Source organism: Arachis duranensis, chromosome 6, assembly GCF_000817695.3.
Source record: "Arachis duranensis cultivar V14167 chromosome 6, aradu.V14167.gnm2.J7QH, whole genome shotgun sequence".
Classification (NCBI taxonomy): Eukaryota; Viridiplantae; Streptophyta; class Magnoliopsida; order Fabales; family Fabaceae; genus Arachis; species Arachis duranensis.
Window position 1 is genome coordinate 12223907 of NC_029777.3, and position 13238 is coordinate 12237144.

The 13238-nt window shown below is 35.7% G+C and overlaps 1 protein-coding gene across 1 annotated transcript; it reads left to right on the forward strand.

Annotated features, from left to right (window-relative positions):
• The first annotated feature begins 9245 nt into the window (after positions 1 to 9245).
• On the forward strand, positions 9246 to 12718 carry LOC107492897 (zinc finger CCCH domain-containing protein 14). Its single transcript, XM_016113960.3, has 3 exons — positions 9246 to 9571; positions 10256 to 10316; positions 11715 to 12718. The coding sequence occupies exons 1-3, from the start codon at positions 9499 to 9501 to the stop codon at positions 12466 to 12468; spliced, it is 888 nt and encodes a 295-aa protein (XP_015969446.1). The 5' UTR covers positions 9246 to 9498; the 3' UTR covers positions 12469 to 12718.
• The last annotated feature ends 520 nt before the right edge of the window (positions 12719 to 13238 follow it).

The window sequence follows — 13238 nt, forward strand, 5'->3', positions numbered from 1 at the left end:
TCATGACGTTTTTCTGGCGTTTAACTCCAGACAGCAGCATGTACTTGGCGTTCAACGCCAAGTTACGTCGTCAATTTCCGATTAAAGTATGAACTATTATATATTGCTGAAAAGCTCTGGATGTCTACTTTCCAACGCCGTTGAGAGCGCGCCATTTGGAGTTCTGTAGCTCCAGAAAATCCATTTCGAGTGCAGGAAGGTCAGATTCCAACAGCATTAGCAGTCCTTTTGTCAGCCTTTTTCAGAGTTTTGCTCAAATCCCTTATTTTGAGCCAGAAATTACCTGAAATCACAGAAAAACACACAAACTCATAGTAAAGTCCAGAAATGTGAATTTAACATAAAAACAAATGAAAACATCCCTAAAAGTAGCTTGAACTTACTAAAAACTACCTAAAAACAATGCCAAAAAGCGTATAAATTATCCGCTCATCACCAATCAATCAATCATTGTTGCTTGATCCATCAATCCTTGTGGGATCGACCCTTACTCACGTAAGGTATTACTTGGTACGACCCGGTGCACTTGCCGGTAAGTAGTGTGGGTTGTAAAATACCGCACCCATGAGTTGGGGAGCAGCCATGGTTGATGAACTTGATAGCCGCAGCTGAATCAGATTCTATGATAATGGACTGGTATCCGTTAACTATCGCAATTTGCAGGCCATGGACGATTGCCCATAATTCAGCATGCATAATAGAGCATCCACCTAAATTACATGAAAAACCTTTCAAAAATCTACCATCTGCATCTCTAAACACTCCACCACACGCCGCATTGTTTCTATAGGCATAAAAGGAGCCGTCAACATTAAGTTTCACAAAATCTGTAAGGGGTCGAGACCAAGCAATGTAGCAATCCCTGGCAGCCTGGAGGTTCCTGGGTAGAATGTTGCTTTTCATGACTTTTAGAAACTCCTCCGACCGAGCTTTAATTCGACTCACCGCAGTAACCATTGGAATAGACTGGCTGTTAAAAATGAGCTTGTTCCTAAAGTGCCATATAGAGGAGGCAGCTACACCAAAGAGACATGACCATTCATTCTTGCTAGTGAGGTTCTGCATCAGCCAGTCCTTCAGATCTGTATTGAAGAAAGAGTTCACAAAATTGGGAGGGAGAAGATATTTCCAAATGCATTGCGCGTAGGAACAGTCTCGTAGCACATGAATAACCGTTTCATCATGATGATGGCACCGTGGGCAGGAATCATCGTTTGTCAGGTGTCTTCGCCTTCTCTTTGAATTGGTAAGGATGGCATTATGGGCCACCAACCAGAGGAATGTTCTGATTCACTCTGGACTTTGCCAATTCCAAATCTGCTTAAAAACTATATTCGGATTATGTTGCCCTTCAGACAAGCTCTGGTATGCTGACTTGGTGCTGAAAAACCCATCAGGGGTGAGGCCCCCAAGCTAAATGGTCAGTATCCTTCCATGGAGATGGAGGAGAAATCGCCACTATCTTTTTCACCGCATCCTCCGGTAATAGTTCTTGTAGCTTCCTAGTATACCAATACCCTGAAACTTCAAGAAACTCCATTAGTGAATTTGAGTAATTAAAATTACTACTTACCTGGTTTACGACTCTATCGAGACGACCTAGTCCTGGAACCCAGTTATGGTCCCAGAAACGAATTTGGGCCCCGTCCCCTATCCTCCAAATGCAGTTACTTTGGACTTCCGGCCACAACTGACAAATTTCTTTCTAGAGGTTCGAGTTGCTCCTCTTTCTTTCTACTCTAGGGATGACATTGTTACCACTACCATATTTTGATCTAAGAATTCTGACCCAAAGTGCGTCTTTCTTCTCAACCAAACCCCATCCAGCTTTCATCATGAAAGCCTTGTTCATTTGGCTTGCATGTCTAATACCCAATCCACCAGAATTTTTGGGTTCACAAACTTTCTTCCAATTTAGCAAGTGTATCTTCTTAGACTGCTCCGTATCTCCCCAAAGAAAATCCCTACATTTACGATCAATCATATCACAAGTAGAAGAAGGCAAATAGGCAGACTGCATAATATAAGAAGGCATAGAGGATAAGACAGATTTCACCAAGGTAACTCTTCCCGCAAGAGAAAGGGATGAGGCTTTCCAGGAATTGAGCCTGATATTGAGTTTGTTGATGATATCTTCAAAGGTATTTCTTGAGACTTTGGAGCGAAGAATAGGAACACCTAGGTATTTTCCTAAGTCATCAGTCCTGGCAAATTGCAGAGTGTTGCTTATCTCTGTTCGGACATTATGCCCCACATTCTTGGAAAAGAAAATACGAGTCTTTTCTTTACTGACTTTCTACCCGGAGCTTGCACAAAACGCCTCAAGGTACTTGTTAATAACATTGGCTTGATCTAGACTGGCTTCAGCAAATATGATAAGGTCATCCGCAAAGCAGAGATGAGAGATAGGTGGGCTGTCCTTTTTCAGCCTGATAGGCTTCCAGAATTCATGATTCACCGCTGCACTAATAAGTTGGGACAGCCTCTCAATACAGAGAATAAAGATGTAGGGAGATATAGGATCTCCCTGTCTGATGCCTCTTAAGGGGGAGAATTCTTCCAACTCTTCACCATTCCACAGCACTCTCATCTTAGCAGTTGAGATGCAGTTAAGAATTAACTTTATAAACATTTGGGGAAGACCAATATCCATAAGGGTGTCACTGATGAAACTCCATTTTAACCGGTCATAAGCTTTCTCCAAGTCAATCTTGATGGCCATCTATCCTTTCTTCCCTTTTTTTGTCGCATAGAATGGATGACTTCTTGGGTGATGATGATGTTATCGGAACTGTGTCTCCCCGGAACAAAGCTACATTGAGTAGGCATCACCAATTTATCCATAATTTTTCTCAGGCGATTAGCCAAGATTTTTGTAACCACCTTATAGGATACATTACATAGGCTGATGGGCCACAATTGTTTAAGGTGAGTAACAGGTTCCACTTTGGGGATAAGAGTAATAAGAGTTTCATTAATCTCTCCAATCTTGTCAGGTTGATTGAAGATATTCTTGATCAGGTTGCAGACATCATCCCTAATTCTATTCCACTGATTCTGATAGAAAATGGCTTGTAGACCATCTCTTCCAGGGGCTTTCCAGCTTCCAATACAGAAGATAGCATCTTTAATATCAGCGTTAGATACCTCTTGGTTCAAGCCTTGCAAATCAGTACTATTAAGATTGGGAAACATATTATTTACAATGTAAGGAACATTTACGGAGTTGTCAGAATAGAGATCCATAAAGAAGGAAGTAGCCATAACCTCGAGAGCTGCCATGTCTGTGACCCAATTTCCATTATAATCCTGGAGAGACACAATCTTGTTTCTGCGTCTTCGGATCATAGTTGAGCCATGAAAAAAATTTGTATTGCGATCCCCAAACTTAATCCACTTGCACCTATACTTTTGGAACCAAAGAATTTCTTCTTGGATAAGAATATCTTCATACTCTCGCCATAGGTCCTGCTGTAGCTTATCAAGAAATGGATTTGAATTGTATGTCAAACTACTGGTTATGCCTTGTAATCTTCTAAGGATTTTCTGCTTTCGTTTGAAAATATTCCCAAACACCGACCTGTTCCAATCCTTGATATGGTCTTTAAATGTCGATATACCCTCAGTCCAGGAGGTCTGAATATTCCAAGAATTATTCACCACATTCCCATTACAAAATTTTTTTAGCGGTTTTGTTTTTGCAAGGAGGAGTAACTAATTGACGTGGTGTATGATGTTTAATAGTTTTTGCTACTAAAATGAAATTCTCAATTCTGATTGGCCGTTCTATCTAATTCCAATTACAAAATCAAGAGAACAAGTGGCTGATGCAAAGGCTCTGTTGGATATAACAAAATCCTTGGTAATGTCTGTGAAGGGGCATGCTAACGGTGTAGTCACTCCTTCAGAATTTGTATCGCACATTCTTGAAGAATTTGGAGGACATGGTGGATCAAGTACTAGCACATAAGGTTGCACCAGAATCTCAATAGCCTGGAATGATGTTGGACTATCAGCATCACATGTTTTTAAAGCGGGTTTCGGCTGCTATACAATGTAACTTCAATGCATTTAGAAGACTTTATTCTATACCTCACCAATATATTTTTCCAATATTTTTTTCCTTCAGGAATGGTCCCATCTATGCTAAAGCAATGCAGAGGAAGGCTGTTAATCATAGAAGTAGGAAGCGTGTGAGGCCCAATGAATTGGCCCGACTAGAAGAGGTAATAAACTGATTTAATATGTATGAAGTTTTCGATTGACAAAGGTATAAAAATCCGTGTTAACAAGAGGTTTTAACTGGATAAAAATTTCTTTGATAGACTTGTGTTGCTTCTAATTTTTGACTTTTCATGTCTTAATTTCTAGTAAGTTGCTTTCTATCAGTTTATCACCCATTTATCCATAAGTAGAACGTCAAAATATTGAAGTTAAGAATATTGTGTACTACTCAGAATACTAAGCTTATTATGTAGTTACGATACAATTTTCTTTTCCTTCACATTGTTGTTGTTGTTGTTATTTTTTTTTTTGGCAGCTTGGCGGAGGTCCAAGAGAAGTGAAAGCTGATACAGATAAAAATATGTTAATGATGTTTAACATCTTAAGAAAAAAATAGCTTGTTAAACTTGAGAATCTGATTTTGAATAGGAACTCCTTTGCTCAAAGAATGAAGAATTTATTCACCTTATCATTCTTAGTCAAAGATGGGTTGGCTGAAATAAAAGTCAACGAGGCTGGATCACAACTAGTAGTGTGTGAGTTACTTCGAATATACTCGTATTAACATTCTCACTCTCTCTCGCTCTTACTGAATTTATTATCCTTTATCTATGCAGCACCTAAAAATAGGGATGTCAATGGAGCAGGGCGGGGGCGGGGAATGCCTCCCTGCTCCCCATCTCCGCCCTCAGATTTGCTCCCTATCCCCATCCTCATTTCCCGCTGTGGAGGAATATTGCTCCTCATCCCCATTCTCTGCGGGGACCCCATTTTCGATCTACATAATAGTTCTAACTAATTATTAATTTCCATATGACTAGAGCTGCAAGTATCTATCTTATACAAAAACTGCAAGATTTTATACAAAAAGTCTAAATGACACGATGGTGACTTCTTTCGAAATGACGCAATGGGAGGATGCAACGACGAGCCAAAGGACAAAGCAGTGGACAAGGTGGGAGATGCTGCAACAGAGAGGAGAATGGATACGATGGCAGAGTTACAAAAAAGAATGCCGCAAATAGAAATTACGACGCGGTAAGGGTAATGGCATGGTGAGGTGTGACAATGCGGTGAGAAGGGTGGCGAGGGGGTGGCTGCAGAGAGGTTAGATGGAGTATGGATAGCGTTAAGGATCTCTGAATTGAAGAATGGTTATGCAAATAAAGATTAGGAGTTTTGGGTTTCTATATGTGTGTGTGAGAAATGACTAAAAAACGTATATGAGAATTAAACTATTAAGGATAATTCAGGAAATTCGTTAATTTCGGGAATAGCGAGGACGGGGCAGGGATCCCCGCTCGAGTCCCTGCGCCTGCTTCGGGAAAAATTTTTCCCCTATCCCCATCTCCGCGGAGAAAATTTTTCATAATCGGATCCCCATTCGGGGCAGTCCTCGCAGGGATCCCCGCATATCGGAGAGTTTTGCCATCCCTACCTAGAAATGCCCCTCGTGCAAATGCAGTTCGTGCTGGGGATGTTGCTTTCAATCACTTTGTGTTCAGATTGGATTTTAAGGATCGGAAGTTATATGTATCTATGTTTACTTTGATGCCGTTAATGTTTTGGGTGTATGCGGCTATGTGCTATGGAAGATTAACTTTCTTTGCTTCCTATTCTATTTATTTATTATTTATTGTGAGGACATTCTAGAGAGCTTTAGCAATCAAGTGGCTATGTAAATAGCTGAAACTTGTCACGGAACTATAAAAATAGCTGATACTTTAAGATTTCATTAAGCCATTTTCACATTGTGGTATTGTGCTATAAAAAAGGGAGCAATATTGGAAAATTAACGGTGTTATTTCTTTTATTCTCAAGTCTTAACCTATTGCTAAATGAACTTGTGTGAAATTGCAAGGTAGTATTTTTTGTGGGCTAATATACTAGCTCTTCATGGCATTGAATTTTCAGCTAATGATCGATTCTGTTGAGGTTGTGGAGGATCTAATGTCTCATAGAAAATAGTCAATGAGAGGATGTAAAGAGTCATAACATGATTTGGTTAAATAGAAGCAGGTTGGTCAACAAAGACCATTCACCATACAGTAGTGTATTAGTCGATGATCGTAAATTGATAATTTATACTTAAATTGACGCAGTTTTTAGCCTGCGTATATATGCCTAGTTTCAGGTACAAAAATGCATACTACTGTTCCTGACATCAAGGAACAATTAGGAATATCTATTTGATTTCTGTCTTCTTTCTTTTTGATGTTGACTTGGAATGATGTCTAGAAATTGATAATGACACCAGTTGTTATTCACTATTTTGCTTTATTGTGCTTGACAGCTACTTTTTTATTATGCTTAACGCCACTTTATTAAAAAATTCTATGTTTCTTAATCACATTTAATTTGTAACTAAAAATATGTACAATAACTTATTTTAATTCTTGATATTTAATTTTAAAAATGTTAGGAAACTAATATTTTTAGTGAAAAAAGAGAGTAGTCTAATATTAATATAATTGTAAAACAAAGATAAAGAAAAATGTTGATTATTTAACCTTTCTCGTAAATTTATATTAAAAATAAAAGTAAAAAGAATGGGCATCTATATTTTAAGCTAAGGTAAATGTATTCGATTATTTTTTTTCTCATTTTAGTAAATTTATATTAGTTTATTTCGTACTATGTTATGTTTTATTTATTCAATTAATTGTTACATATACTTAGTAACTAATTAAAAGAACAAAAACTATATACACATAAAAAGTGAATCTATATATATGCGTGGATGAGGCAGGGAAGAGTGTCAGTGAATGTGCGTGTTATTTTAATGTTATAGTAAGATGTAGGGATGAGAACAAAAATAGTGGAGTAGGTGTGCGTGTGTACGTGCGTGTTATTTTAATGTTATGATAAGATGCAAGAGCAAGGACGCGGACGTGTTGTTTTAATATTATGGTAAGATGCAGGGGCGAGGGTAGGGGGTGAGTGTCGGTAAGTGTGTGTGTTATTTTAATTTTTTGGTAAGAATAAGATGCAGGGACGAGGACAAGGACAACAATAGTGGGATGAGAAGAATAAGATGTCGGGATGAGGGCAAAGACAATGGTAGTAGGGTGGGTGTTGGTAGATGTGCGTGCTTGTTATTTTAATGTTACGGGTAAGATGCAAGAGTGAAGGTCAAGATATGACGGTAGGTGTCAATAGGTGTACGTGTGTACGTGCGTAATATTTTAACATTATAATAAAATAATTCATTATTTAGAATAAACAAATTTTAGTTTTATTTTATTTTTACAAAATCACATTATTATATTTTTATTCTAATAATAAAATCTCTTGTTTATATTCACATATTAAAAAAATCATTATAAAAAATAAAAAATGTTAGGAAACTTATATTTTTAAGTGAAAAAATAGAAAATTGTTTAATGTTAATTTAATTGTAAAACAAAGATAAAGAAAAATGTTGATTATTTAACCTTTTTTTGTAAATTTATATTAAAAACAAAAGTAAAAAAAGTGGGTATCTATATTTTATTACTAAGGTAAATGTGTTTTATTATTATTTTTTTCTTATTTTAGTAAATTCATGTGGGCTTATTTCGTATTATGTTATGTTTTATTTATTCAATTAATTTGTCACATATGTTTAGTAACTAATTAAAAGAACAAAAAATTGTATATACATAAAAAGTCAATCTATATATATGTCTCTACAGGGTGAAGCGGGATAAGGAGTGAGTGTTGGCAGGTATGTGTACGTGCGTGTTATTTAATGTTATGATAAGATGCAAAAATGAAAACAAAAGTAATGAGGTGGGTGTTAGTAGGTGTGCGTGTGTACGTGCGTGTTGTTTTAATGTTATGGTAAAAAGGATGAGGGCGTCGTGTGTTATTTTAATATTATAGTAAAATGCAAGGATGAGGATAGGAGATGAATGTCAGTAGATGTGTGTGTTATTTTAATGTTTTGGTAAGAATAAGATGCAGAGGCGAAGGTAAGAGCAGTATATAAGAAGAATAAGATATCGGGACAAAGGCAAGGGCAATGAGAAAGGTGTTGGTGGGAGTGCGTGTGTATGTACTTGTCATTTTAATGTTATCGTAAGATGCAGTAGCGAGGGTGAAAGCATAGCGGTGGATGTCGGTGGCTGTGCGTGTGTACGTGCATGTTATTATAACTTTATAATAAGATAATTTATTATTAGAATAACTAAATTTTAGTTTTATTTTATTTTTGCAAAACACATTATTATGTTTTTATTTAATAATAAAATCTTTTGTTTATATTCACATATTTAAAAAATATTATAAAAAATAATTTAATTTTACTAAAAGTTTTATATATTCATCTAATTAAATTTATATGTTTATATAAATTTTTAATTAATGAATCTAAAAATTAGCTATACAATTAATTGTTTCTGTAATATTATTTTACAGCCATTATATATTAAATTGAATAAAAAAATTGTGATAATAAATGTTGACATTACGTATTAGATTTTCACTCATGTGATCACTCACCTAAGTGAATTGGAGCACGTGAGACGCGAAGTAATGAGAATCCAATTCTCATGCTAATTGATGTTTGACAGCTTATAAAATTAGAAACTTTTTTCGACCATAATAAATTAATAATTCAAAATTGTACAAATAATTTTCTGAAAAAAAAAAACGTTTAACATCTTAAATTATGAGAAAAAAATATTAAAACACATTCATATATGAATAATATGGTATAATAATAAATAAGTGCCTTTTTGAATTATTATTTACCTAATGTAAAATATACTAAGCAATACAACGAATGTAAGTAAACTTTATCATTGTGCTTACTTCATTTGTTAACTTGCAATAGTTTTAACAAAACTAGGTTAAAAACTTAAAATAATCTACATTACCAAATTTCAGGGGACGAAAATCAATTATTACTTTATTAGATATCATGTCATATTAATTATTTTGTGATGTATTCACTTATAACGTCACTCCTGTAGTAAATCAATAAAAATCTGAGAAAAAAAAAATGGAAAAGAAAGATTTTATAATCTCAGCGTTGCCCTTCTATCCCTCTCTTTTTCGAAGCCACCCTTTCTCAATTCTATCTGTTCCTCCGTCCTCCAAAAACCCCCTCTTTAAGGGTGACGGCTAGGGTTAGGGTTTTTCCACCACCCTCCGCAATTGCCATTCTTTCCTTGTTCTTCTACTTCCCACTTGGATCCCTCTACTTGAAAATTAAATCCTTATTCTTTCTAGGGTTTCCCCTGTTCGGCCTTCTGATTCAGAAGTTCGTTCCTTTTATTAGGATCCCGATCTATGGATACCCGTAAGAGAGGAAGGCCTGAATTCGGATTCAACGTTAACGGAGGACTCAAGAAAAACAAGCAAGGTTTGTTTTTTAGCATTCTAGTTCTTATGGGTTCCTCTTGCACTTTTGTAGTTTTGTTTACTCCTCTTATATTTTGGTTCTGCTTTGAAAGCTGCTTGTTTTTCCTTTCTTGTTCAAAGTAGGCTTAATGTAATACTTATGTGCAAACTTCTTCCTTTGTGTCTATAAAATGTAATAATAATGAGTTAAAAATTAAGCTTATCCACACTGTCATGAAACTTTTATGTACGTATGTGTGTGAGAGAGAACAAATATAGATTCAGTCTGCTGTGGAGCTTAATGAGGAGGAGTTTTCTTCTCCCATTCTCACAAAGACACAAATATACCTACATATGTGTTTCAGATTGGTATGGCGGTGGAAAATATCAGATAAATGTGGTTGTCCCCATTGCTTTCTTTAAAATGTCTCATAATGAGCTCAAAACATCTAAGTGTTAACATAAAAAAATTCTAAACATATTACAATGCAAAAGCAATTTTTATTCTTTAAATTAAAAGCTTGCTATGTTAATTAATTAACTGAAAGTGTAAACAGGTAAATTTCTAAAATCTCTAAAATCTTACTACTCAGAAGTAAATATGATATTCTTCTTTCTTAAGTTCTTAACAGCTTTAGAACAAAGTGTACTAAATTAATAAGCAAGAGTATGTTAACTGAGAAGAAGTAATAATGTTTTGCAACAGAATTGGACTCCTTATCAACTGGTGTAGGAAGCAAATCGAAGCCATGTACCAAGTTTTTCAGGTTCTAATCTATTCCTGTCTAAATAAGTCTTATCAACTGCATATTTTATATTTTAATATAAATTTAATTGCTAGAAAACTAAATTGTATAACTCCACTAATGAATCGAGCATCCAAAGCTTCTATACAGGTACTTACTGTTCTTTGGTCTAAACAAGTTGTGAGAGAATTTTGGTTTATTAATGGAGCACGAAATAGATAAGAAGTGGGAGGATGATAATTGGCACTGAGACCACTACACAAATGATAAATTGATCATTTTTGTCTCCATATAACCTTAGAGCCAATTAGCTTGTTTAAATTTAATTATGCTCAACAGTGACTTTTTGGCTTTTACTTATTCTATTTCTTATGAACCCACCTTTCAATTGATAAGCTATGAACAAGCTAATATGAATTGAATGTTGATTGGTTGTGTCAGGTATGATGTTAAAATTTTACACGTGAATTTACCAGTTTTGGTCTCCAGTTTTGCACTTCTGTTGAAGCAAATAAACATATTTTTGGTCATCATAACCTTTTAAGAAAGACTCATAATAATATAAGTTGAAGTTCTGATATAAAACTTTCAGCCAGAAACAAGAAGTTAATCTCAATCATGATTTTATCTATAATAGCAAACGCCCTTATGGTAGTCTTTAAGTATTACCTTATCTTTGCTCCTGTAACCTGTTTGGTCTTCAATACTTGATATAATTGTTCTTTTATCCAACTAAGCCATCTACATAAAGGAGGTCATTAGATATAAATTCCCTTTGTCCTTTTTTATATAATTTACTTCTAAAGTAGGATATAGTTACCTGTATTATAAGCATTATTGGAAACAGCCACGATATGTGCATTGTTTGAAATTTATCATAAATGTTGTGTTCTTGTATTCTATGGTATTTATCATGCTTGTAGCACCTTTCCAGTTCTAGTTTTATACCCAACTTCTTCCGAGTCTTTGGGAAAATCACAGTATCTGACTATTCGTGATTTTGGTCTGCTTTACTGTAATTGCAAGTTAGACGGAGTTCTGGTATATTGTCACTTTGTCGACTAGACTGGTTACGAGAAATCGTGAATCAGGAACTTGGTTTTGGGTTTAGCCTTTTTCAAATAGTTATATTTGGAGGATCTGTTATAGAAATTTATTTGAGAGATACTTAGATTGCATGACTTTATATAATAGTAGATAACTGAATGGTCAATTTAGGCTAAAGTTGCTTTATAACAAGTTAGCCATGGATCTCTGAGCATTTTCACATTCTTTAAGTAAATGAAGGTGGAAATCAGTTAGTGTGTTTACTTTCACCTTTAGAAACATGGAAGGGTCACTTCTCTCTTCTTCTTTGTGTCGCCATTAATTATATCTCCTGTGGTGCTTGCCTGATTGTATCATATTTTCGTTTTGCAGTACTGCTGGCTGCCCATTTGGTGAGGGCTGCCACTTCTTGCACTATGTACCTGGTGGCTACAATGCTGTTGCCCAAATGATGAATCTGGCACCTGCTGCACCTCAAGCATCTAGAAACGTTGCAGCCCCACCACCACCTGTCCCTAATGGATCTGCACAGTCTTCTGTCAAAACCCGCATATGCAACAAGTTTAATTCTGCTGAAGGCTGTAAATTTGGTGATAAATGTCATTTTGCCCATGGTGAATGGGAACTTGGCAAGCCTATTGCTCATTTTGATGATCATCGTGCCATGGGTCCCCCTCCAGTAGGTCGCATGGCTGGTCCTGGTCGAATGGAGCCGCCCCCTGGTCCTGCCACTAGCTTTGGTGCCAATGCTACAGCCAAGATCAGTGTAGAAGCTTCCCTTGCTGGAGCTATCATTGGGAAGGGTGGTGTAAACTCGAAGCAGATATGTCGCCAAACAGGAGCCAAACTTTCGATTCGAGAGCACGAATCGGATCCAAATCTCAGAAACATAGAACTCGAGGGAAGTTTCGAACAAATTAAGGAGGCGAGCAACATGGTAAAGGAATTACTTTTGACCTTGCAGATGTCTGCGCCCCCTAAATCGAACCAAGGTGCCCCGGGGTCGGCTGCTCCTGGAAGCAACTACAAGACCAAGCTGTGTGAGAATTTTTCAAAAGGATCTTGCACTTTTGGGGACAGATGTCACTTTGCACACGGTGCTGCGGAGTTGCGTAAAGGTGTATGAAGTATGAGTCGTAGTCAGATGCATTCTTGGGTTTTGCCATCATATTAGAGTTATTATGATTATTGTTTGTTATTGCTGTGCATTGCTACTTAGTGGTACTGACAGGATTTTCGGAAATGTTTTGCTGTTGAGTTTCCTTACAACTATTTCTTAACATTGCAATTGCAACTTCCCCCTATACTCTGATCTAAAACCTACTTGATGGGTTTTGTTCTTTTAGGGTTGCAATTTGCAAATGTTCTTGTGTTCATTTCTCTCAGCTGTCCTCTTTTTTTCTTTTTCTTTTTCTTTTTCTTTTTCCATACTCTAATTCACACTATCGCATAACCATAAATAGAATAAAAGCAATGGGGTAATTCAAACATAAAATTAAGTGCGTTGAATAATAAATAATTAAAACATAAGCTCCCAGTTACCAACAATCATAATTCATAAGGCAAAGGAACAAAGTGGTTATAGGGCTTGTTTGGGTGAGCTTCTAAGAAAATATGTTATTTTTTTTAAAAGACTTTATAGAAAAGTAAAAGTAATTTTATGTTTGGATATTTCATGTAAAAAAGTCTTTTTATCTATTAATTATGTTTGGGTATAATAATATAAAAATATTTTTTTGTTTATTTATTATATGAAAAAAGTGATTTTACTTTTACTACTAGAAATTTGTCAAATATATTAAAAAATAAAAAAATTTCTTTAAAAAAAAATATTTTTTAACAAAATAATAGTGCCCAAACATGCAGAGAAGCGAATATAATTGTAAGTAAAGGACA